Source organism: Conger conger, chromosome 11 (genome assembly GCF_963514075.1).
Source record: "Conger conger chromosome 11, fConCon1.1, whole genome shotgun sequence".
NCBI lineage: Eukaryota > Metazoa > Chordata > Actinopteri > Anguilliformes > Congridae > Conger > Conger conger.
In genome coordinates, this window is record NC_083770.1 from 45,952,492 (window position 1) to 45,978,461 (window position 25,970).

Below are 25,970 nucleotides of genomic sequence, written 5' to 3' on the forward strand. Positions count from 1 at the left end.
AGCAGAAAGAGACAGACTTTACCCATCTGGGCCATGTAGAAACAACTTCACGCTTGCGTAATAAATATTTGGAGAGAGAGACAGACAGACAGACAGACAGACGTTCAGAAAGGCAGGTGGAGGCACTCACATCCAGAGAAGGTTCTGGGACCTCTCCCGGTCCTCCTAACCCAAAGGAACCTTCTGTGTGTATCCTGGCGTTCTGGGCGGGGTTGCGGGAGAGCATGGGTGGCCCTGGGCCTCCAAGATGTGACCCGCCCTGAAGACCCTGCTGCTGCTGCTGCTGCTGCTGCAGGGGGTTATGGGAAGGGTCCACACGGCCTGAATGGGACATCTGATTGGAAGAGAGAGCAGGCGGTTCACAGGACGGGAAGAAAAAAAAAAAAAAAAAAAAAACTGACTCCATTTTCTCAAGGTCCACCTCGCCAGTGATTCTGCAGGTTCACGCTTGAGAACGTTTCCATGAGAAGAGTAACTGCCATGGAGTGGAGTGTGAAATGCAACGTGAAGGATAACATCATAACATAACGTTTTTGGTTGCACGCTGGAATATAAGGGCAGCAGGTCTGTGTGTGTTCAAAACACCACAACTTGCTGACCAAACCCAGATATTCAAAATGCTCTCAATTACGGTGCTGAATTGTCGTTTGGATGTACATGGACCACGTACAGTGCTCCAGTATTCAGCTGACATATGACAGTATAGTTTGGGAACTGGTCCAGGTTCCCAGGTAGGACACTGCCTTTGTACCCTTGAGTAAAGCTCTTAACCTGCACTGCCTCAGCGGACATCTCGCTGTATAAACGGGACACTTTGTGAAAACGCTAAAGCTCTGTAGGTCTGGGTCCAATACATAATTGTTTCGGATTCAAACACTTTTCTGCGCTCGATTGACTCACTCGGTACAACGCAACTGAGCCGACCAAGAGGACCAGACGGCAGGGCTGTGCACTTTTTGAAAGTATCTCATAGGATACACCAGACAAGCTCAGTAAAGGGTAACCTACAACCTAACCTAAAACAATTCCGTATTCTGGATACGGGCGTCTCACTAAATGCCTGTAATGTAGCACAGCAGGCATGGAGCTGATGGGCTGAATCAGATGAAACACTGAGAGGAACTTCAGTAAGAGCGGGCGGGGCGTGAAGGGGGGGTGGGGGGGGGTGGGCTCAGACCTGTGCAGACATGGGGTGCCCCACTGGCTTTTCGGGGGTGAGGAGCCCACTGGGGAGATCGGCCTGGTAGGAGAGGGGGGGCGGTCCAGAGGAGAACTCCCCGAGAGTTGGGGTCCCAGGAGTGTTTGGGAAATCCGAGAAGCCCGGTTGGCTCGAGTACCCCGATCCTGACACAAGCAAGCACAGCAGTCACTCCACAGCCAGCAGGGTAAGAGACACTTCATCAATAATCGCCATTTCATTTCAGAGGGAACTCCCAGTGTCGAGAGAAACACCATAACAAACAAAGATCCACCGGCATATTTCATGAAATCATTTTCAATGCAAGTTTATGTGGTGAAAGTACAGTATGCAAAATGTTTTGTTTAAAAAAAAAAATTTTTTTTCTTAATTAAAAAAATTCTATTGTTACATGCATTTTATTATTTTACATTGACACCGTGCCGGCTGATACTTTGGCCAGGTCCAGATCTCAATAAGACTTCCCGGTTATATGAAGGGCAATAAAAATAAACTGCCATTTTTGCCCCCACGCATCTTTTAGCGAGGGGGTACCGGTGATTGTGGAGGTCATTAAGTCTGCAGTCGCATTAATGATCTCTTTAGAATATTTTTGCTGGGCCGTTGCGAGTGGGGAAGACGGGGCCGGTCCTCACCTTGGCTGGGGTAGTCCGGCGTGCTGCTGCTGCCCCCTGGTGGCACAGAGGAGTAGGGCGAGGAGGCCGGGCCCAGCGCCGCGATCATCTCCATGACGCTGGGCAGGACCATGTGGCTGGGGCTCAGGGTGCGGCAGCGCTTCAGCGCCGGCCCGTCGGGCTCCTCTTTGATGTGTAGGTCCGGTTTTATGGGCACCGGCTTCCAGCTGCACACTGGGTCGATCGTGATTTCTTCATATTCCGAGCTGGGAGGGAGGGAGAGAGGGAGGGAGGGAGGGAGGGAGGGAACAGAGGGGTTTTTGGGAGAAAGAGAGAGAAAGGAGTGTTAAAAGTTAACAAAAGAACAGTAACAATAGGGAATGTTGTTGAGGATATGATGGGGCTGTGGAAAATATGTTGAACGCAATGAAAGGGCAAAGTGAGTTGAGGCCAAAATGACGGTCCCGCAGATTCAGCCTGACGGCGGAATGCAGAAGTGAAACTCACTTCTGGATGTAGACGAGGATTCCGAGCATGTACTGGTCCACTTCCAGGCCCTCCAGAAGAGCGGTTTTACTGGGGAACAAGACGCAGACGCACAGGCGGAGTCAGGCCAAGATCCACAGCGCGCATACCGCCAGCGGCTGTTCTCACGCTACAGGACAACCTCGGTGTCTGCTCAAATAATACGCTCACACTTTACGATGAGGTTACACGGACCGCCATTAACATTAACATGACTCAATCACTGTACAAATACATTATCACACATCACATTTTCATTCGTGAACGTATTTGTTCGTTACGAGATCAACTGACAACTGGTTAACCATTAGCCAATACCTAAACAGTTTTTTTTATTGAATTGGCATGAACTATTGTCGTTAACAAGGCTGTACAGACGTACTTCAGTCGTTAGGTAAGTGCATTACAGCAGTGTGATGCGTGGCATTAACTGAAGTGTTACGGTGGGTTACAGTGACGTACTTGCACACAGGACAGCGCCATGTTCCTCTCTCACAGTTCAGCTGCAGGTAGGACTCCAGGTCAAAGCACTGCGGGAATCAGAGAGACAGCTGAAGACATGCGGAAGAGAACACACTGATGCACAACTCTTTCACAGACTCTGTGGGCCCAGGTCATTTTACATTCTGCAGCAGCACCAGCACCAGCAGGACAGCAGTGAAGACTGAAAGATCAGCAGACAGATCACCATTCTGTGTGTGTGCGTACATGTATGTGTGTGTGCGTGTGTGTGTGTGTGTGTGTGCGTTAGTGTTAAGTGAGTGCGTGTGCGTTAGTGAGTGTCGGCCGGCCTGCAGTATAGTGGTTAAGGTGCATGACTGGGATCCGCAAGGTTGGTGGTTCTAATCCCGGTGTAGCCACAATAAGATCCACACAGCCGTTGGGCCCTTGAGCAAGGCCCTTAACCCTGCATTGCTCCAGGGGAGGATTGTCTCCTGCTTAGTCAAATCAACTGTACGTCGCTCTGGATAAGAGCGTCTGTGAAATGCCATGAATGTAATGTAATGAGTGTGTTAGTGCATGTGTGTGCATGTGTGCGTGTGTGTGCGTGTGTGTGCGTGTGTGTGCGCGTGTGTGCGCGTGTGTGCGCGCGTGTGTGCGCGTGTGTGCGCGTGTGTGTGTGTGTGAGAGAGTGTGCGTGCGTTAGTGTTAGGTAGGTGTGTGTGCGTGCGAGCGTGGGTGACGGTCCTGACCTGTGTGTGTGTGTGTGTGTGTGTGTTAGTGTTAGGTGTGTGTGTGTGTGTGTGTGTGTGTTAGTGTTAGGTGTGTGTGTGTGTGTGTGTGTGTGTGTGTGTGAGTGTTAGGTGTGTGAGTGTGTGTGTGTGTGTGTGTGTGTTTGTTTGTGTGTGTATGTGTGTGTGTGAGTGTGTGTGTGTGTGTGTGTGTGTGTGAGAGAGAGTGTGTGAGTGTGTGAGTGTGTGTGTGTGTGAGTGTGTGAGTGTGTTAGTGTGTGTGTGTGTTAGTGTTAGGTGGGTGTGTGAGACGGTCCTCACCTGTATGTGTCTGCAGTCGTGGCCGCGAGCAGGCAGCTGGATGCGGCGGAAGGTGATTGGACACTTGAGGGAAACTCTGATGGCCGTCTGCTCCACCCCGTCCTCCCCGTTCAGCCCCGGGGTGCCGGGGATCGTGCCACTGCTGAAGTTCCGCTTTACTGAGGGGGAGAGAGACAGGTCACTCTCACACACCACACTTTACTGAGGGGGAGAGAGACAGGTCACTCTCACACACCACACTTTACTGAGGGAGGAGAGAGACAGGTCACTCTCACACACCACACTTTACTGAGGGGGAGAGAGACAGGTCACTCTCACACCACACTTTACTGAGGAGAGAGACAGGTCATTCTCACACACCACACTTTACTGAGGGAGGAGAGAGACAGGTCACTCTCACACACCACACTTTACTGAGGGGGAGAGAGACAGGTCATTCTCACACCTGACTTTACTGAGGAGAGAGACAGGTCACTCTCACACACCACACTTTACTGAGGGGGAGAGAGACAGGTCACTCTCACACACCACACTTTACTGAGGGGGAGAGAGACAGGTCACTCTCACACACCTGACTTTACTCAGGAGAGAGACAGGTCACTCTCACACACCACACTTTACTGAGGGGGAGAGAGACAGGTCATTCTCACACCTGACTTTACTGAGGAGAGAGACAGGTCACTCACACACCACACTTTACTGAGGGGGAGAGAGACAGGTCACTCACACACCACACTTTACTGAGGAGAGAGACAGGTCACTCTAACACACCTGACTTTACTGAGGAGAGAGACAGACCTCATTCTCACACACCCCAGTCCTCCTGAAGACTAAAACATACAGCACCACACGCGGGTGTTTTTCAGCTGGGGAGAGCGCACACGGCTCAGGTCTAGTCGCGTGCAACGGGATCATGAATCATTCCACATGTGACAATTCACATTTACAACCGTTTCACAGTACAATGTAGGCAATAAAGGTGATTCATTAAAGCTGAGGAATCAACAGCAGGGCAGTCGACTCGAGCCCAGCGGACACCTGGCGTGACTGAACCCTTCACACGGGAGAACAGCAGCACACGCCAGCCACAAACACGCATTCACCGCAGGGTTTTGGGTTTTCAAATACGGCCCGTTCAGCAAAGATGCAAACCAAACAGTAATGGCCATTTGCACTGACCAAAGACTGTTAGATGTTGTAAAAAAAAATCCATCCAAGTAGTAAAACATAAATCCAGTATATATTAATAGAAAGTGCTGAAATGGCTCCGCTACACTTTGGCTGGGTAAGATCTTGTTAGGTATACCTTGTATACCTTCTTTACCTGCTCATGGCTTACTGTTGGTAGATACTGTGTTGTTTTTACCTGCCAATTCTCTCCCCCCCCAACCCTTAGAGGTTTGCCTCTTGTTAGGCTGTGCTTGTAAATAACAATTTGTTCTTAAGTGACCTACCTGGGGGATAGACCATGAAGCAGCATTACAGAGTTAGAGTTAGCTGGAAGAGCTCAGAGTAAAACCTGGAACACTGAAGTTTTTTTTTAGTTCAGTCCACGTTCCAGTTTGGAAGGGTTTCTGAGTTTCACTTGATGATCTTACTTGGTGAACACCCCCCTGGTTAAAATACAGGTGAAGTAAAATAGAAAACCAGCGCTGTGTTTACGTACTCTTGGTGACGCAGTGTTCGGCCGGGAGGAGCCTCTTCTTCATCAGACCCTGCAGCACAGACCGTACGGACGGCCGGTGCACCAGCTGCAGCACGAACAGGTGCGACTGCACACACACACACACACACACACACACACACACACACACACACACACACACACACACACACACACACACACACACACAGGGAGGAATTAACATTAACATCCACAAATTCCACACCTTTAGAATAATAATACGCTTCAAAACCACTCCGAACACAGAGAGAACCCTATAATTCCAAGGACACGACTTAAACACAGATATCTGTAATGTACTGGATATTACACGATACTGCTGACATGCAATGTGTGTAAAAGTGGAGCTTTGGCAACACTGTTTGTCTTTGAATTTGAATTTGAATTTGAGAGAGAGAGAGAGAGAGATAGAGACAGGAAGAGAGCGAGAGAGGAAGAGAGAGACAGAGGGAGAGAGACAGACAGAGAGACAGAGGGAGAGAGACAGACAGAGCGAGAGCGAGAGCGAAAGAGAGAGCGAGAGCAAGAATCAGCAAGTGAATGAGTCACATTCACCTTATAGGGTGCAGACGTCAAGCATATCAATTACTGTACTTGGCAAACATGGAGCCATTATATTCCAGTTGAGACAGAGTGAGACAGAGTGAGAGGGACAGACAGACAGACAGACAGGCGGACAGACAGGCGGACTCACGCAGCAGCAGGCCGTGACGGTGATCTGGATGGTGTTCCTCCCTGGCTGGCACACCTGCTTCAGGTACAGGGGCTTGTGGGAGGTCTTGTTGTCGCCGCGCTCGATGGTGAGCGGCGTGGCGTTGACGCTGACCTGCACCGAGGCTGGCCAGTTGGTGTTCATCTGCCGGTCCTCGTGGTGGTAGCACTTAAACTGCAGCTCCAGGTCCGGCCTGCACGGCAGAGACACCGCATGAAACACTGCACACTGCACACTGCATGCACACAGCACACAGCGAGCACACACACACAGACACACTGCACACACAGACTGCACACAGTACAGGCACACTGAACGCGCACAGCACGCGCACACAGCACACGCACACTGAACGCGCACACAGCACACAGCACACGCACACTGAACGCGCACACCACAACAGCGCGATGACGAGAACAGGCTATTCAACCACACAGTGCTCGCCATTTTCCTACCACTACGGAGTACCTAATGCTTAAATATTCAACTCAATGTGATTTGTACAGCGCTGTTTACAGAGCACTGTCACAAAGCGTGCTTTACAGAGTTACAGAAGGGGGAAAAGGAAAAGGACAAACACTAGAAAAACTAGACTATATCAAACACCACGAGCCTGGACTTGAAGAAGCCCAGAGTTCCCGCCTCCAGAGACAGACACAGACAGGTCACAGGGGGGCACAGAATAAACCCCCACACTTGGCCCTGACCGCGACCACCGCCACGGGGACTGACCTGTTCATGAGCGTCTTGTACACGGAGTCGCGCAGTTGGAAGACGTGGTTGCTGACAGCCAGGTTGTGTTCCAGGCGGAAGGGCTCCAGGACCACTCCGTCCCGCACGGGGAAGGTCAAACGCAGGTCGTCGCTGGGGTTACCTGCTCACGAAGGGGGGCGGGGAGGGGGTCAGTGATGTCAGAATCCAGAGCCTTCTCTCTCGCTCTCACAGCTCACAGACCTCCGGCACAGACTTATATTTAACAGCACAATACCGCCACATATCTTCAGCAACACAGACACATTCAACCCTTTGATTAGAAGATATACTTCACTGAACCCTGTGGGGAAATTTGTCATCTGTATTTGACCCATCCTAGTTACTCAGGAGCAGTGGGCAGCCACAGTGCAGCACCCAGGGAGCAATGTGGGGTTCAGGGCCTTGCTCAAGGGCCCAGCAGCTGTGTGGATCTGAACATACCTACACTGGGGCTTGAACCACCAACCTTCTGGGTCTCAGACATGTACCTTAGCCTCTAGGCTATAGTCTGCTTGAATTATAATGAATAAATGATAAAAGTAATATAAAGTGAGGTGATGCCAACAGAAAGGGAGTCGAAAGCAGTTCCCATGGGACCGTTTGCATGGTTTCTTTGCTTGAGTAGCTTTGGTGCTCTCCAATATACAGAACACAATCACCATTTAATATTTTCTCTCTGTACTGATTTATAAATGACAGCTCAAAGCTGAAGACAGACAGCTTGTACCTGAAGCTGAAACGACATTCAGATGAGCGCATATGCGTGTGGAAATGAACACCAGCACCGGTCCAATGCAGCCATGGGCACTCACTAGACCGGCAGGTTCCAAACCCTGTTCCAGGACATCTACCACCCCTGTTTTTAACCCTAATCTGGCACACCCGATTCCACTAATTAGCAGCTCAATATATCCACTGCTGTTGAACGAGGTGTGTTTTGTTAGGATTGGAAAGAAAACCTGAAGGACCGCAGATCTCCAGGAACAGGGCTGGGCTAGACAAAAAGCTCAAAGATCCAAGTCCGACGCACCTCATCTGATGCGATAACCCCATAAACTGACAGTAAATGATATGACAGCAGGTCAACACGCCATGTGTTGCAGTGGCACGATTGTACCTGTAGGGGGCGGCGGCAGGGAGCTCATGTTTGGCTTGATGTCAGGGAGGAATGGTGATTTGACGTCGTGCCCCGGGGACATGTACGGGGGCATGGAGCTGCCAGGCGTCATGGGCGGCGTGGGGTTCCCTGGGAGAGGAGAACTGGGGTACCCCGGCATCGCCCGTCCCGGCTAGGAGGAAGAGGATGAGGAAGGTCAGAGGCTATTGTAGCTTCCGACTAAGGACTTACACTAAACGGTGTGCACGAGACACAATCACGAAGACACAAACGAAAGATTTGCTGTGAAGGCATTATTGAATCAGGGGTTTACAGTCGGCCACAACAACACACACACACACACACACACACACACACACACACACACACACAGAGACAGAGACAGAGACAGAGACAGAGACAGAGACAGACAGACACAGTCAGAAACACACACACACACACACACACACACACACACACACACACACACACAAAACACACACACACAAAACAGTCAGAAACACACACGCGTAGACAGAAACATACACACAAACCCAGAAACACACACGCACAGACAAGCATACACGCAAACAGATACGCACAAACACAGATGCACACAGGCAGACAGAAGCACAGACACAAACAGAACCACTATGAGAGACCCACCCCGTTGACTGCCGCCTGGTTGAAGGTGGTGTAGCCTCCTCCTCCCCCACCGGCGCCCCCTGCTGTCAGAGCGCTGAGGGTGTTGGCCTGCCCGTTGAACTGCTCAGCCTGAAACACACACACACACACACACACACACACACACAATGTGCGTCAGCATTGCTCAACTCTGTACTTCTGACCCCCACGCACAGTTCGAACAGGCAAACCGCAGCCTGTCAGAGATCCTGCTGCTCCTCTCACTCACCACAACAACCCACAAACTTTTATACAGAAAGGATCCAAAGACCCGAACAAGTCACAAGGCCCATCGGACATCAGAAAAATTACTTTTCAAAAAAACAAAGAAATGAATTTTCCTCCCCAAGCGATCGACATTAATTTTAGGCTTTTGGCCTGAAAACAGACGGTAAATAAAGCTTAAATAAATAAAGCTTTAAAAGCTTTAGACCCACCTTGTAGTACTGGCCGGCACTGCCTGGGCCCGGGGGGTACTGGCCCATGCCGGCCTGCTGCAGGGGCATCCTCCCGGGGTAGGAGGGGGAGGGGGCCGACCTCTGGGGCCCGGGGCCGTGGTACTGCATGGGCTGGCCAGGGTACGGCCCCACACTGCCCATGCCTGGACCATACTGCTGCCCCGGGAAGGCCTGGGACAGGGGGGAGGAGGGAGGGTTAGGGTTAGGGTTAGGGTAAACTCCACACACAGCTGCTGCTGGAACGCAGTGAAATCCACTCGGCACTGTTCCACACTGCGCTCTGCACAGAACAGCTGCTGAGTCACTGTAAACACGACACAGCGCTGCTGCTGAAACAGACTGCACACCACTGCACATGCACATTTCCAGAAGAGAAGAAACCGATCAATAAATAACATTAAATAAATGTTTACAAATCTGGAAAAACACTGAAGCTGAAACATCTTTCATGTGGTTCTCATGAAGGCTTTGGGGGGTGGTCATATTTGTATTTACTTTTAAAACTTTTTAACTGAATGTCTTCACTGATAATCTGTTACAATAATAAAAAAAAAGGAGGTGGACACACAAGACTGGACTGAAGAACGATGAGTTCAGTATTCGAGAAGGGCTTTGAAAAGTAGAGTTGGAGAAAAGAAACCAGGGCAAAGAGAGCCAATCAAAGTCCCTTTCAGCCCTAGGAAAACCAGAAGCGAGGATTCAGACCGTTTCCCCGCCGGGGGCGGACACTCACCTCAGAGTTGTACGAGCGCTTCAGCCCCTGCTGCGGCCGGGGGGCCCCCTGGTGGCCCCCCCCGGCATACCCCGGGTGCTGGGGCAGCCTCTGGCCCTGGGTGCTGTACATGGGGCCCATCGAAGGAGGACGGGAGGGGACCATTCCCGTGGGGGCCATGCCTGGGGGGCCCCGGGGCCCGGACTGCGGCATGAACTGGCTGCCGTAGGAGGAGGCTCCGCCCTGCGGAAGGGGTAAACATGGCGACAGCCAATAAGGCGGGAGGAGGCCAAAAACACCAGGAATTCAAAAAGTCCAGGACCTTATGAGTCCACACATCACCGCAACAGGTAGGAGACAAAATTATAATGAAAAATATGAATAGAGTTCAAAATTAGGGCAGATAAAAAGTTTCATTTCCTGCAGTAACTGACACCTCATTTCCTGAAAGCAGCAGCAGGCTGGCTTTGCCGCGCACAGCCTCGTGGCGTAATACCCCCGTCTGGCCAACAGGAGGCGCCACACCCACTCAGAGCCCAACCCCTCGGTCACTCACCGATTCCCCCGGGAATGAGCCCTCATTTACAAAATACAACTAAAATAACAATAATAATAATAGAAAAGTAGAAATAATACCATCTATAACCGAATATAAGTTACAAATTACAAATTGAGGGTGCGCTGCCTACCCTCTATTAATAAAACAATTATAAAAATGTGTTACAACAGTTGATTAGACTAAGCAGGAGACAATCCTCCCCTGGAGCAATGCAGGGTTAAGGGCCTTGCTCAAGGGCCCAACGGCTGTGCGGATCTTATTGTGGCTACACCGGGGCTTGAATCATCAACCTTCTGGGTCCCAGTCATGTACCTTAGCCACGAGGCTACAGGCTGTGTAATGTTGGGTAATGTTGTGTGTGTGTGCGTGTGTGCGTGTGCGTGTGTGTGTGTGCGCGTGTGTGTGTGTGCGTGCATGTCACAGCACCCTGCCTAAGAGCCCCTGTAACTGAAGGCCATAAGCACAGGGGACTGGCTGACAGCAGGTCCGCCTCCCTACCTGGCCGTAAGTCAGCTCCTGGTTCTGCTTCTCCTGTATTGCGGCAACCGTTGCCGTGGCGGTGGCAGTCGCCGTGGCAGCAGCCGCCGCCACCGCTGCTGCAGCCGCCGCCTGGGTGAAGTCCGTCGGGGGCCGGACGCCATGGGGGGGCATGCCCAGGGACCCTCCGCCGTTATTAGGGTAGCTGTGGGGGCAGAAAGACCGCGTCAGGCCCTGGACAGCAGTGTTCAAACTGCCAACTGCCACAACAGTGCTCAAACTGCCACAACAGTGTTCAAACTGCCACAACAGTGTTCAAACTGCCACAACAGTGTTCAAACTGCCACAACAGTGTTCAAACTGCCACAACAGTGTTCAAACTGCCACAACAGTGTTCAAACTGCCACAACAGTGTTCAAACTGCCAACTGCCACAACAGTGCTCAAACTGCCAACTGCCACAACAGTGCTCAAACTGCCACAACAGTGTTCAAACTGCCACAACAGTGTTCAAACTGCCAACTGCCACAACAGTGCTCAAACTGCCACAACAGTGTTCAAACTGCCACAACAGTGCTCAAACTGCCACAACAGTGCTCAAACTGCCACAACAGTGTTCAAACTGCCAACTGCCACAACAGTGCTCAAACTGCCAACTGCCACAACAGTGTTCAAACTGCCAACTGCCACAACAGTGCTCAAACTGCCACAACAGTGCTCAAACTGCCACAACAGTGTTCAAACTGCCACAATTTCTCTGTTGTTCTCCATTTATGTACAAATTAAAAATGAACAGACAGTTACCATTTCAGGGGGAAACACTTGACAATGATGTAAAATGATTTGGTATGAACTAATGTAGATGTTAACTAACTACTGATGCCAAATGCCAATAATGTAATGTAATGTAATGATAAGTTAATGTATACAGCTTTGTTAATGTGTTTGAACATCATTAATTCATGTTAACTACATTCCTAAATGACAATTCATATTGTAATTAAAGAAACAGTTCATATATTTGTTCATTGTAATTACAAGTTTATCCTATGATTTGCTAATTTTATATATATTCATGAAACGCATACATTAGTTAGTAGTTAAATACATTAACTAATGAATCATTAATTTCATGCGTAATTCATGTATTTGTACATCATTATTTCAAGTTAACTACGTGGGTTGCCAATTCTTGTATCCTTAATGTGTGACCAAACATTTGTTTCTTATTTTTAATTTTTTTTGTCCCAACAGTGCCAGTGAAGAGCAGCTACCGTAAAATCCCAGGACTCTAGAACTTGCACCTTTTCAACCAATCAAAATGACTGCTATACCTTTGTTGTCATCCCCAATTAAAACCCTACAAAGTTCTCTCAACTCTCTCGACCGAAGCCCAAAGCCCCGTGGGGATGGGTGTGGATCCGGCTCATACACGGCTGGGGAAGGGTTGAGGACGGTGACAGTTGTCTAACGCAGGCCCATCCTGTGGGCGCTGCCTCAGAGGCAGCCAGAGGGCTGAGTGCCGTTCTGTGGAGCGCGACGGAGGCGAAGCTCCGTGTTCCAGCGCTGTGAGTCACAGACGAGGCCCGCAGGCCCCGCCGGAGAGGGGGTGAGTCACGCGCAGGGGCGGGACTCCCTCTCGGATCTGACACACACCCCCCCGCCCCCAGCGGTGACGGCAGCCCGCTGGCTCTGACGTCTGCCCTCCCACGCGACACGGCGCACTGGCCTCCCCACGCGACACGGCCAGGGAACGTTTAGTGGGACCTCTCACACTCTCACACTCTCACACTCTCACACTCTCACACTCTCACACTCTCACACTCTCACACTCTCACACTCTCACACACTCACACACTCACACACTCACACACTCACACACTCACACACTCACACACACTCACACACACACTCTCACACTCTCACACTCTCACACTCTCACACTCTCACACTCTCACACTCTCACACTCTCACACTCTCACACACTCACACACTCACACACTCACACACTCACACACTCACACACTCACACACTCACACTCACAGGGGACCGGGCTCAAAGCGTGTGTTCAGAGCCTTTAGACGGTGGTGAAATGTAAAATGAAGAGTGTGCTGTTGATCCCTGAGGATTTTCAGCAAAGCCAGTCACTAACCAAACACAATCAGACCAAAGAGGAGCTGTGTTCTCAACACTGCGTGAAAACAGATAACACATGTTTCCTTTAAAGTTCTCTAAGTGGCAAGAATTTACTACATGTGAGAAATAATGACTTGACCCAGGACTGGAGTGTACATACACACACACACACACACACACACACACACACACACACACACACACACACACACACACACACACACACACACACACACACACAGACACACACACGTGTGCTATAGTGGCATAGGTCACACTTTACAATAAGATCACATGAATTGGCATTAACTAACGTAGTTAACATGAATTAATGATATACAAGCAAATTAGGCAGGAAATTATTGTTGCATTAGTTAATGTATTAGTTACATGAATATTTAAACGTTAGCAAACCACAGAACACATGTATAATTGCTTAACCATTCACGAACCCATTAACCGTTTTTTAATTCCAATATGAATTGGCATTAAATGAATGTAGTCGTTAACACGAAGGAATGGAATGATGAACAAATACATTTACATAGCTGTACAGATTAGCCTCCCAGTAGTTTAGATAACAATGTCCATTCATGAAACATTATTGAAACATCATTAAAGGTACAATAGGCATGATTTTTGTCTTAAACAATTGTTGCAAGACAATTGCAATCCTTGTTGAAATCCTTTCCTATCATTGAAAAAGGCTCACTGACATGTTGACTCACCCTCTGCCTGTTTATAGTCCTTAAATTCGGGTTTCAAAATATACAGTTGACGGCCTGACACTCTGTACCAAAACATTGTATAACTGTACGATAATTCAAGCTCACTGGCTAAAAATTGGTTCCAATTGCCACAGCCAATGGCGTTTCAACGTCAGCGCGTTTAGGAGAGATAAACAGTGTTGTGGTTTGAAGGTGTTTTTCGCTCCTATTCCCATCTGGACCGTTACCTATTGTACCTTTAAGCTTCGCCACGGTGCATTTGACCCTGTTCTGTCCCCACCCCCCCGTGCAGAGACAGCGGCACACCCACCTGCCCCCGTAGCCAGGCCCCGCGGGGTAGCCCCCGCCCTGGCGCCCGTACAGGCCCTGCTGCATGTAGCCCTTGTTGGGCTCGGGGTAGCCCTGCTGGCCCAGGAACTGCGCAGAGTTCATACCGGGGCTGCTACCGGGCATCATGTGACTTCCAGCAGAGTTTCCACCAGGGCCCATGGGCGCGCCCAAAACCTGCAGGGGAGAGAGAGGAGTGAGGCACAGGGAGCACACATCTCAGGAAGATCCACGGGGTACCAAATGTACCACACCATTCAAATGAATTTTATCTGTACAACATCTTTCATAGGAAAGTCACAGAGACCATTTATAACACAGGCCTGAACCCTCAGCTACGAGAGAGTTAGCGCCCAGTTAGCGCCCAGTTAGCGCCCAGTTAGCGCCCAGTTAGCGCCCAGTTAGCGCCCAGTTAGCGCCCAGTAATGGCTAAAATGTAAATGAGTTTGCAAAGCAGGTTCTCCAAAAATAACCACAATCATGGATTCTCAGAAAAGGCCAAACTTTGTGAAAGACGCTCGTCATCAGACCTCATTTAAACATGCCGTTCCGGTACAGACACACAGCGCAACCCCAAAGTCTCCGTTATTGTCTACTTATTCCGCCAGCTCATTTCCCCGCTGATTGCATCATTACAAATCCTCCGTTTCCCAGGGATTAATTCACCCCATTGCCATTTCCTGCTTTGACAGATTAAACTCATCTTCTTCCGCCAACAGCGTCATTTGTTCACAGGGGCCAATCGGATGACTCAGACAGCTCTTACAGTGTTCCTGTACACTAGAGATCAGAACTCACTCCCATTCTGCCCAGAGCTCAAACTGACACCATGAGCTGTGGGCTCACCACGCACAAATGACTTTAAACTCACACACTCCTAACCGTGTGTGACCAGGACTGGATAATGATGCGTGTAAATCACACGCCAAATCAAGTCAAATCACAGCAAACTGCCAATTCACGAACCCGTTACACCATACAACAGCGTCTAAGAAAACGTATACAGAAAAGAGTTACTGTTTTCATTCAACAGAAGCATAGCGTAATGCCCAAATAACTCCTTAGACTGCCAGGAATCAATAGCAATCTGTACAGGTTACCTTCAGATATACACAAGGGCCATTTTCATCAACCACCCCCCCCCCCCCCCCCCCCCACTGAAAAGATACACTTACAAATTAGGCACAGAAAGCTTTAACGCACAACGCGACAGTTTGGCTTCGTTTAGAAAAGGCTGCATTTAGCGTTTATCCGCCGTGATAGACTTTAAAGACTTCAGACAAACGGCCTCAGTGACTGAAATAAAAGAGAAGGCCGTCACCGCTAAACAGCAGACTTTCACGCACACTCATCTCCCGACGCAGACGAAGCTCTGAACAGACACACCATCGGGGCGGAAGAGGAGACGCGCGGCGCCTCCTTTGATGAATGAACGTGTGGGTAACACCGTTTCCGGAACAGTCCTTTCAGTCAACGGGGGTCAGCGGGTTTTAACTCGCCATCATGTTGTTTTTTCTGTCAATAATAATTCAGCAGGCGGACCCATTTTTCGAGTGGGTACTCGCAAATGTCCTGAGAATAAGATGCCTTGAATATCGGGAGTGACCTAGCATACTAATATTGGAATCACATTATTGTCAAGATGCACGGTTAACTTAAAATAATACAGACAACCCGATATATTTTTCACGGAAGCCGACTTAATTCAGTTCTGCGGTAACCAGAGAACGGTTAAAGAGGGACGGCCCCATGCAAAGCGCTTGGTGTGAGAAACGCTAATTCACAGCGGAGGCTATTTTTAGCTGCAGAGCATTTGATCCGTGATGAAGTCATCGGTTTCCGGTGAGCCTTACCTGGCTGGGCGAAGGATTGGTCACCCCCCACACTGTGGTTACCACGGAGAGGGAGCCTGCAGGCTGATTGGTGCCTTGCTGCCAGGAGACAGGGTCATACGGGTAGGAGCCGTCACTGCGGAGGGGAAGAGACGGGGGAGAGGAAGTGAATTCAATTCGGTTTTATTTCTATAGCGCTTTTCACAAAAGACGCTTTTTACAGAATTACAGAAGGGAAGAAAAAAAAAAATACCAGCCCTAAGCCACCAAATAGCATGAGAGGTAAACAACTCCCTAGTGTGGAGAACAACCCACAAACAGTGGCGAGAAAACACTCCCTGGTGGGAAGAAATGTGGAGAGAAACCCGGCTATAAGGGGATGCCCATCCTCCACAGCCGGCCAATACGGAGCCTGCCCCTTTAAAAACTGACCGTTTCATGCACACGCCGGGATTAGCACTGGATATAATGGTTCCCATCTCTGCCCGGCTGAGGCCGGTCTCTATGCATGTGAGCCACACGAAGAGGATTTTCTAAATCCTTCACGAGTGATTATGATTTTCAGGTTTTTTTGTCTTAAGAGTGCGCCCTGGGAGATTGTGACCGCATGTGCGCTTGTGTCTTAATAAAAGCTTGTGCATTATAAAACGCACAGGGTTTTGGACAACACCATATGTGCATGTCTGTGATCACAACAGCATGTGAAGGCATGTGCGTTTGTGTGCAGGCGAGTGTGTGTGTGTGTGTGTGTGTGTGTGTGTGTATGAGAGTGCGTGTGTGCACGCGCATGTGTAAATTTGACTTATGTTTGTCACATGCTCAGAGTACTCTGCAAAATGTTTCCATGGAGACACTGCCGTTACTTAGATACGGGTAAGAGCAGTATTGCCAAGGGAGAACCGGAGTGTGAGTGCGCGTGCGAGACAAATGTGCGCGTGTGTCCAAGTGTGTGATATGAATGCATGTGCGTGTGCGTCTGTGTGGCGTATGCACATGCGCTGAGAGAGAAGTGGAGTGTGAGTGTGTGTGTGTGTGTGTGTGTGTGTGTGTGTGCGTATATGTCCATGGGCCATAAGCATGCGTGCGTGTGTGCATATGTGTGTGTGTGTGTGTGTGTGTGTGTGCATATGTGTGAGTGTGTGTGTGTGTGTGTGTGTGTGTGTGTGTGTGTGCGTGGATGTGTGTGTGTGTGTGTGTGTGTGTGTGTGCTGCGTTCATGTGTGTGTGTGTGCATGTGTGCGCATGTGTGTGCGTGTGTGAGTGTGTGCATATGTGTGAGTGTGTGTGTGTGGATGTGTGTGTGTGTGTGTGTGCGTGGATGTGTGTGTGTGTGTGTGTGTGTGTGTGTGTGTGTGTGAGTCTTATTCTGGATTAAACAGGACCGCTCCAGCTAGCCCCTTTGCTTCCCATAAGTAGCCTTGATGCTCACAGCTTGCGAACGGCCTGACATGGCAGAGTCCGTTATGAGAACAATGGCCTCTGCAGGACCGCAAGCGACCGCTGAACTAAGCCCCAGTGGGGGGAGGAGAGCGGTCATTATCTACATCACACTCCTTAGACCACAAAGCTGCCCCCAAAACAATGACCGTGTGTGGACCGCGAAATTCAATGAAACGGCTTGTGACACCTTCATCCAACACTCACTACACAGGAGGCAGCACTGGATATCTAACACACGTGTGGCCTTGGAATATGGTCTAAACTGTGGTCTCACAACATAATAGGCCAAATACGGCATGCAATTATTTAAATAAAACACTTAGTGATTGTAAAGATCACAATATTAATATGGATGGGTAAACCTAACCGGGCAAAAGTATAAAACATGCAGAACTGGTGTGACAATATTTCTCTCATTCTGCTGATGATCCATCGTCATGGACACACAGGGAGGTGTTGGCTACAGTGCTGATGAAGATCACGTCAGACACAGCTACATGGCACTGCTGTCCATCCCAAAGCCTTCAGCAGCGCTACACTGGGATAAAGGCTGGACACCCTCACACTCCTCTCACTCCTCTCACTCCTCTCACTCCTCTCACTCCTCTCACTCCTCTCACTCCTCGAGCCCAACACCAAATCTTCATCGCCTAACACTTCCTTCAGCAAACCAGGGCACACGCAGCGGCTAGCACACGGCAGGGATGGCATGAGACCAGGGGTTTCATAGTCCATACGAACACCAGCGAAATCCCGCAATTCTCAACACACAACTCCATACCACCGGAAAAGCAGTTTTACAGACACTGCCGAAAACTAGAACCGGTACATTATCCGAACGATCCAATATCGTTCCTTGTGACATCCGTACTGCACTCAGTCTATGGTCAGCCAGGCCAGCAGGGCAGGGCTCAGGGCAGGCCAGAGCGTGGAAGGCCAGCTCTGCCACACTGCAGGTCCCAGCCCCAGACAGGAAACAGCAGGGCCTGTGGTTTCTCTCCAGTTCCTCCCCGGATTTCCGGGCCCCTCAGCAAACAGGAAACTGCCAATCATGAGCCAGGCCCTCAAACGTCCGATCGAAGGGTATGTGGGGACACAAACCGCTGGCCAGCCAATCAGAATCCACTCAGCGCCTGCTTGGGTTAATCTAAGGCCTCCGTGTGCAAAGAAACAAAACTGCAGTGCCCTCCTGTCGTTTCGTTTAATTCTTAGCATTTCCAACTGCTACTTTCACAACCTTACCTCTCTCCTGCCTTGTGTTCTACGCACCTAACTTTCTATTGTCATAATTGAAACTGAATTTGAAAGTTAAAAGTCTCGCCAATTCCAAAATAAAGCCTTCCTCCAGGAAACAAGCACTTTCCAAGTACATGAAAGAGCAATTGTAGAGAGAAATTTTCTAAACCAAATCGCAGGCCGCTGAAAGCAGAGGAGGGCCGTGATTGGCCAACGCCATGTTCTGTGGATGCGATTGGTCAGCCTATGAGGGATGAACCACACAGCGGGGCGGGAGGTACGCACTGACCTGTGTGGCGTTGGAGGCAGGGCAGGTTTCATGGAGTTGATGGGGTTCATCGGAGGGGCGTTGGGGTCAGCACGGAGCCCCAAAACTCCTCAACCCAACAGGCAGCCTGAAAAGCGAGAGACAGAGATCAGTGTTACGAGAGCGGATATTTAACATCGGGAAACCGGCAAACAAATCAGCGCAATCGTCCGCTTAACAACGTGGTTTAATGGAACACTGTACATCTGCGATTCTCTAATGCCCGAGGCGGAACCGCTTCCCCAACGCCGCAGAAATCCCGCTCTCCTGACGCAGTCGGTGTTGTGCGTCATCAGCGCGAGTCTGCAGAGCAGGCCCCGTTCACCAGGAGGACCTGCACAGTGAACATTTTCTTCAGATATCGCCCCTACGCACAGATTAATATGTACTGACGGGGGTGGAGACTCAAGGCTGCAGAGAGCAGTCTGAAGGCTGAAAGCAGGGGACCTTGTGGTCTTGAGAAGTTACCACACTTCCGCGACACTCACACAGCTCTTTGCATCAAAACAAAGGCCAAACTCCACCGCCTAAGGTCACTGGGTTTTGATTTGATTCACTCTCGCACACCGACAGCGTTCCCCCCCTCTGAGCTCTGAGACAGCACTGGGGGGGGGGGGGGGCACAGCGTTTTTCAGGAGAGCGGCAGACTCCCCAGCTATCCTCCAGTAACACACTGAGATCTGTGGGCGGTGCAGCGCACGGTCACACCCGGAAGGGCCTGGAGCAGAACGAGAACACGACGCGCACGGAGGAATACAGAGCACTGCTGCCCTCTCGGGCAGGAGCGGACAACCACAGGGGTCCTTAGTTCAGAAAAGAGCAGTCCCGCCATCTGCCCGCCTCGAAACGTGCTCATGAGAAACGCATCCGGCCGTCGAGAGTTCTGGGAAGCGCCAAGCTCATTCATCTGAAGAGGCAGAAGATTAAAAGCGCCCCTTTTACTCTGAGAGCGGCCAAAGGTCAAGAAAAAGATAGAAAAAATAGCCTTGCCGTGAAAAGGGAAAGCCTGTTTGGACCAGGCAGCGAGCATTAGACTTCATCTGACATCTTATTATCGGGGTTAATACACCTCGTCCTCAGCACAAGAAGCTGTATAAGATACAAACAAGGGCCTTTATTGAGCCTGCGGCCCACTGTTTACCTTCTGAGAGGCACCACTCCCTCAATGCAAGTACTGCAGTCAGGGACACATCAGGGACCAGTTTCACCAACGCTCCCCTCCCCCACCACCACATCTCTCACACAGACTTCTAACGGTCAAGAGAGGAATAGCAGCAACAAATACCTTCAAACCACAACACTGTTTAACCCTCGCCCTTCTCTGTGAACATGCTGACGTTGAAACGCCATTGGCTGTGGCAATTCGAGCCAATTTTCAACCAATGAGCTTGAATTATTGTACAGCTATACAATGTTTTGGTACAGTGTCGGGCCGTCAACTGTATATATTGAAACCCGAATTTAAGGACTATAAACAGGCAGAGGGTGAGTCAACATGTCAGTGAGCCTTTTTCAATGATATGAAGGGATTTACAACGTTTTAACACAAAAAAAAAAAACTTACCTACAAGAATCTTTCAATTCATTTAGCCTGTTTTGACAAATGGTTGAAGCAGCATTGCTTAATTGTCTGGCAATAAGTCCTGGCAGCACTGAAGAAGCACATTCTGTTTTTGTGTGGTCTGGCGGGTTAGATGCAGGATACAAAGTGTTTCGCAATGAGACCAAACCTCAGTTGCGCTGGTAAACATAAACAGACACAGAAAGAACAGAACGTGAGATTGCGTGGAAAATTTTGAGCTGAATTTCCACCCAAAGTCAAATTCCTGGAGGAAGGATCAAAAGCAACCCTTACCCCGCTGAAGAGAAGCAGGGGGATGAGAATGTGAGGTCAGAGACCTGCCGATACTGGGAATAAAAAACACGAGAGAATGGAAACTAGCAGTTTGTGTAACAGCAGACATTGGAACAAACTGCTCGTCAAAGGACCGGACAGAGTAAACTGGATCAGGGAGGAAAATAAAACGCCCAGCGCAGGAAAAACGCACAAACGCGAGCCGTACGCATTTAAGACCGGAGATCAAAGCACGTGAAATTCTCATGGAACCAGAGCCGCCCCGAAATGGGAAATGAGCTTCACGGATTTGATTTAGCCCGGTCTCAGATGTGCCCAGCCATACCGGCCTGCAAACGGACGAATTAAGAAAGAGAGCAATCACTCTGCTGGAAGAGGGCGGAGAGGACTCAGCCAGCCTAGGCCACAGGCGGCAATAGCGTTAGCCGCACAGAGCTAATAAACGCACGTGTGTGTGTGTGTGTGTGTGTGTGTGTGAGTGTGTGTATAGTGTAGCCCTTCCCGGGGATTAGCGCACTCGCTAGCAGAAACTCTACGCGGCAGGTAATGGAACAGGAAGTGACAACGCAGCTAGAAGAGGGCAGAGAGGACGTAGGCCACGGGCAGCGACATGGTTAGCAGCATGAAGCTAATAAACCCATAGGTGTGCAAGCGCAGCCCTGCCCAGAGATTAGCGCACGCGCTAGCAGAAACTCTAAACGGCAGTTGACGGAACAGTGAGGGGCATCACAGCGCTAACTGCAGCAGCCAGGTGCCTGCACTGGAAGGTGTGACATCACAGTCCGGCCAGACAACCTCCCCCCCCCCCCCCATCTCCGCTCGGTTTTCAGTGGTTGGGTGTTTCTGACGCGTTGTTCTGCCGGGGGAGCGGGGAGGTATTCGCCCGGACAGACTGACGCACGCGGCAGAGGACCCAGGTGGGGTGGGGGCGGGAGGGGGGGGCGTGTGGGGAGGCTGAGCCCCCCCTCTCCACTGCAGCATCGCGGTCCAGCGGAGCGCCTGTGCTTTTAGACGCCCATGCGGACCCTCGCTGCCGCCGAGCTCCGACTCCTCGCACGCCAGAGGAGCTTAGCGCTAAAAATAGCGCGCGGCGGATTACAAAAAGGGAGGGAAAAAAAAGGAGAAGAAAGGAGAGGAAAGCGAACGGCGTGAGGGAGACCGAAGCCGCGGGGCTCCGGCTGACGTTGGCGGCGGCTGGCAGAGGGATGGTGGAGTGACGTGCCGGGTTCTGTTCTGAGAGAGAGCGGGTCCTCCGGGTTCTTTTGTGCGGCTCCGCTCCGGATCCATGTACTGACCCGCCCCCTGCCACATCGCACGGATAAACGCCATTAACTGACACGCCGATTTATTACTGCCTTTCACCCACCACCCCTCCTTTCCATCCCCCTGTCACTCTCTCTCTCACTCTCACTCTCTCAAGATTTAGGTCAGACAGCCTGCAGCTTGAAAAGGGATGGTGTGTGTGCGTGCGTGCGTGCGTGCGTGCGTGCGTGCGTGCGTGCGTGCGTGTGTGTGCGTAAGTGCGTGTGCGTGTGCGTATGCGTGTGTGTGTGTGTGCGTAAGTGCGTGCGTGCGTGCGTGTGTGTGTGCGTTAGCACAGTGTAAGAATGAGAAGGACACCCACAAGGATAATAAGTGTGAGGCGACAAACCTGCAGGCAGAGTGTGGGCTGAGAGAGAGACAGGGAGGGAGAGAGAGAGAGCGCAAGGGGAGGGGGAGAGAGGGAGCAAAAGGAGGGGGAGACAGAGAGAGAGGGAGCGAGCAAGGGGAGGGGGAGAGAGGGAGCAAAAGGAGGGGGAGACAGAGAGAGAGGGAGCGAGCAAGGGGAGGGGGAGAGAGGGAGCAAAAGGAGGGGGAGACAGAGAGAGGGAGCGAGCAAGGGGAGGGGGAGAGAGGGAGCAAAAGGAGGGGGAGACAGAGAGAGAGAGGGAGCGAGCACGGGGAGGGGGAGAAGTCAGCCCACTTGACTGCAGACGATCCTCACACAAACATTGGTGCCCTGCACATTCACGCGCACACGCACACGCACACGCACACGCACACGCACACGCGCACACACCGACCCTCAGAACCTTACAAACACAGCCTCACACACCCGGTTGTAACGACGCGATGCAGCCCAATACACAACTCCACTAACGGCTGGACCGAAGGAGATAGAGCGCATGCAGCACATATCAACGGCCAATACGCTGGTGATCCTAGTACACAGGCCACTAGCGTAACGTTGATCCTAGTACACAGGCCACTAGCGTAACGCTGATCCTAGTACACAGGCCACTAGCGTAACGGTGATCCTAGTACACAGGCCACTAGCGTAACGCGGATCCTAGTACACAGGCCACTAGCGTAACGGTGATCCTAGTACACAGGCCACTAGCGTAACGGTGATCCTAGTACACAGGCCACTAGCGTAACGGTGATCCTAGTACACAGGCCACTAGCGTAACGGTGATCCTAGTACACAGGCCACTAGCGTAACGCTGATCCTAGTACACAGGCCACTAGCGTGACACTGATCCTCCTACACAGGCCACTAGCGTGTGACAGATCCTAGTACACACAGGCCACTAGCGTAATGCTGATCCTAGTACACAGGCCACTAGCGTAACGTTGATCCTAGTACACAGGCCACTAGCGTAACGCTGATCCTAGTACACAGGCCACAAGTGTAACACTGATCCTAGTACACAGGCCACTAGCGTAACACTGATCCTAGTACACAGGCCACAAGCGTAACACTGATCCTAGTACACAGGCCACTAGCATAACGCTGATCCTCCTACACAGGCCACTAGCATAACGCTGAACCTAGTACACAGGCCACTAGCATAACACTGATCCTCCTACACAGGCCACTAGCATAACGCTGAACCTAGTACACAGGCCACTAGCATGCAACACTGATCCTCGTACACAAGCCACTAGCGTGCAACACTGATCATACAAAGAGGCCACTAGCATGTAACACTGATCATACAAAGAGGCCAACAGCATGTAACACTGATCATACACATGGGCCACTCGTGGGGCAGGGACAAAACAAGTGACCAACCAACCCTCCCCAAACGCCACACAGACCCCCACGCAGGGGATCAGTCAGCTCCCATCACAACCACCAAGCGTCATTACCACACTGAACTGTGCTGTGCTGTAGCAGCCATACCGCCCCCCCCCCCTCACCCTCAGCCTCAGCTCCACACCTCCCCCGAGAGCAACACCTCACAGCACAGACTGTTCCTGCCTGGAAGTAAGTCCCTTCTCTTCCTCATTACATCCAGTCTCTCCCGCCTGCCGTTCCGCCCCTCCCACCCCCGTCCCACAGAGCTCTCCCCCTCTATCCCGCCCCCGGTCCCTTTTGATTTTGATTTTTAAATATATTTTTATACCCCTTTGCTTCTCTCCTCATCCATAATCCATCACACTGTCTCTCCCCCTCCCTCTCACTCGCTCCGGCTCCTGATTCGGTGGGACTGCAGATAAAAGTTCAAACTGGGACACTTCAGTCAGTACAGCGGTGATATGGCTTTTATACCCCCCTCCCTCCCTCCTCTCCCCCAGCACTAAATGAGGTTTGGAGCCTCTTCAGTTCAGAAGGGGGGGGTTGGCCTTCTAGTTGAATGGCTTGGCAAACATTCTGTGAGCATTTTCACCTCACAGTTTAAACCAGCCAGCCGTACGGACGGCACCCAGCGGGTTTAATGAAGTCTTTCGGGGACAGCAACGCAAACGTAACTGGAACATACGGTTCCAAAGGTACATATTTGACAGAGGGATGCTCACTGGAGAACGTCTCTCCGTAGAGGGTCTTAATGGTGGCCGCACCTACAAAACAAACGGAGTCACCTCAGCCAAATTAGTCTCATTGTCCAGGCCACCTCCCCCGCACTGTCAGCCTGCCCAGGACACGGCCATCAGGGGCCCATCGTACTCAGCTCCCCCCCCCCCCCCCCTCCAGACCACAGCAACGTCAGCCCCTCTCCAGGACCTCCGCTGGGTCAGAGCAGTGGGGCACTTCTCAGACATCCCCGTTCCGCCACCAAGTTGTCGTTCCTTCAGCTATGAGGAAGCACCACGGCCCCCGCGTCACGCAAGACACACCGGAGCGCCTGGAGCGCAGAAACGCGCGCGGAACTCACGCGAAACGAACAGGAAACGCAGGTGCAGGACGGAGGACCGCCGGCTTACCTTCGTCAACGGTTCAGCGTTCCCACGGACACAAGCCTCATCCTGCAGGCCTGGAAGCCCTGGCCCAGCGGACCCCAGCACTCAGAGCTGCACAGTCAGGCAGAAAGTTCCACACAGAGCTGCTGCTCCCTGCCACCGCCGTTCAAAAAGCCCAAATGGACAGAGCCTACAGGGTCACGTGACTGGCCAGGGCCCCTCCCCTCCCCCCCACCCCCCTGTGACAACCCCCCACGCGCAAGCAGGAGGGGGGCGGAGCCGGCGGGATTACTGAGGGGCGGTCCCCTCCACGGCACATTCCAGAACATCACTACGGTGTCAGACAACACACGACTTCACACTCCCTGCATAAACGCAGGGCCCGGGTGTTTTCACCAGCGCCATTCAGGACTTCCGCGTGTCTGTGCATGAGCGTGTGTGTGTGTGTGTGTGTGTGTGTGTGTGTGTGTGTGTGTGTGCACGGGCCACTTTCACTCACCTTTCACACACTTGCGCGTACACACACACACACACACACACACACACACACACACAGACTCTTAAAAGGAAAGATTTACACACTTATTGCTGAAACTGTATCCTGGGCTCCGGCTGTAACAGAGACCCGCCTGAGGCGGCCAGAGAGGTGGAGATGACCCAGCAGTCGCACGAACATGAGCCAGTACTTCCTGGTCACTGGCACGCTCACCTATCTGCAATGTGCCATTTCACAATCGCGGCCTGCTCCCACAGCGCTGGAGGGCAGCAGCCAGGAATGAAACCAAAGGGCTTATCTAAGGGGTCAAAGGTCAGCCCAAACAACAATGGGAACAAACTCCTCCTGACTGAAACAGGATGAGAAAGTCTCCCGCACCTCCCACACCTCATGAATAACAGGTAAGATCACTTTGACGGCGGTTTATATAAGACACTACACACAACCGGGGTTAAAACGAGAGCCTCCATTGCTGCGAAGGCCG

At 51.2% G+C, this 25,970-nt stretch overlaps 2 protein-coding genes across 2 annotated transcripts in view; one reads left to right on the plus strand and one right to left on the minus strand.

The window, feature by feature from the left end:
• LOC133140027 (dual specificity protein phosphatase 26-like) overlaps positions 1–25,970 on the plus strand; it is a 139,681-nt gene that overhangs the window by 90,580 nt on the left and 23,131 nt on the right. The window lies entirely within an intron of this gene.
• LOC133141310 (zinc finger MIZ domain-containing protein 2-like) overlaps positions 1–25,970 on the minus strand; it is a 50,498-nt gene that overhangs the window by 3,197 nt on the left and 21,331 nt on the right. The window contains exons 2-18 of the mRNA XM_061261830.1: positions 18,954–19,059; positions 16,010–16,124; positions 14,140–14,333; positions 10,987–11,170; positions 9,951–10,172; positions 9,197–9,388; positions 8,742–8,849; positions 8,097–8,268; positions 6,959–7,100; positions 6,209–6,419; positions 5,497–5,602; positions 3,831–3,988; positions 2,800–2,867; positions 2,320–2,388; positions 1,834–2,078; positions 1,178–1,344; positions 131–334 (exon numbers count right to left, since the gene is read on the minus strand). Coding sequence (XP_061117814.1) covers positions 131–334; positions 1,178–1,344; positions 1,834–2,078; positions 2,320–2,388; positions 2,800–2,867; positions 3,831–3,988; positions 5,497–5,602; positions 6,209–6,419; positions 6,959–7,100; positions 8,097–8,268; positions 8,742–8,849; positions 9,197–9,388; positions 9,951–10,172; positions 10,987–11,170; positions 14,140–14,333; positions 16,010–16,124; positions 18,954–19,003 — 2,607 coding nt within the window. The 5' untranslated portion in view covers positions 19,004–19,059. The remainder of the gene's footprint in view (positions 1–130; positions 335–1,177; positions 1,345–1,833; positions 2,079–2,319; positions 2,389–2,799; positions 2,868–3,830; positions 3,989–5,496; positions 5,603–6,208; positions 6,420–6,958; positions 7,101–8,096; positions 8,269–8,741; positions 8,850–9,196; positions 9,389–9,950; positions 10,173–10,986; positions 11,171–14,139; positions 14,334–16,009; positions 16,125–18,953; positions 19,060–25,970) is intronic.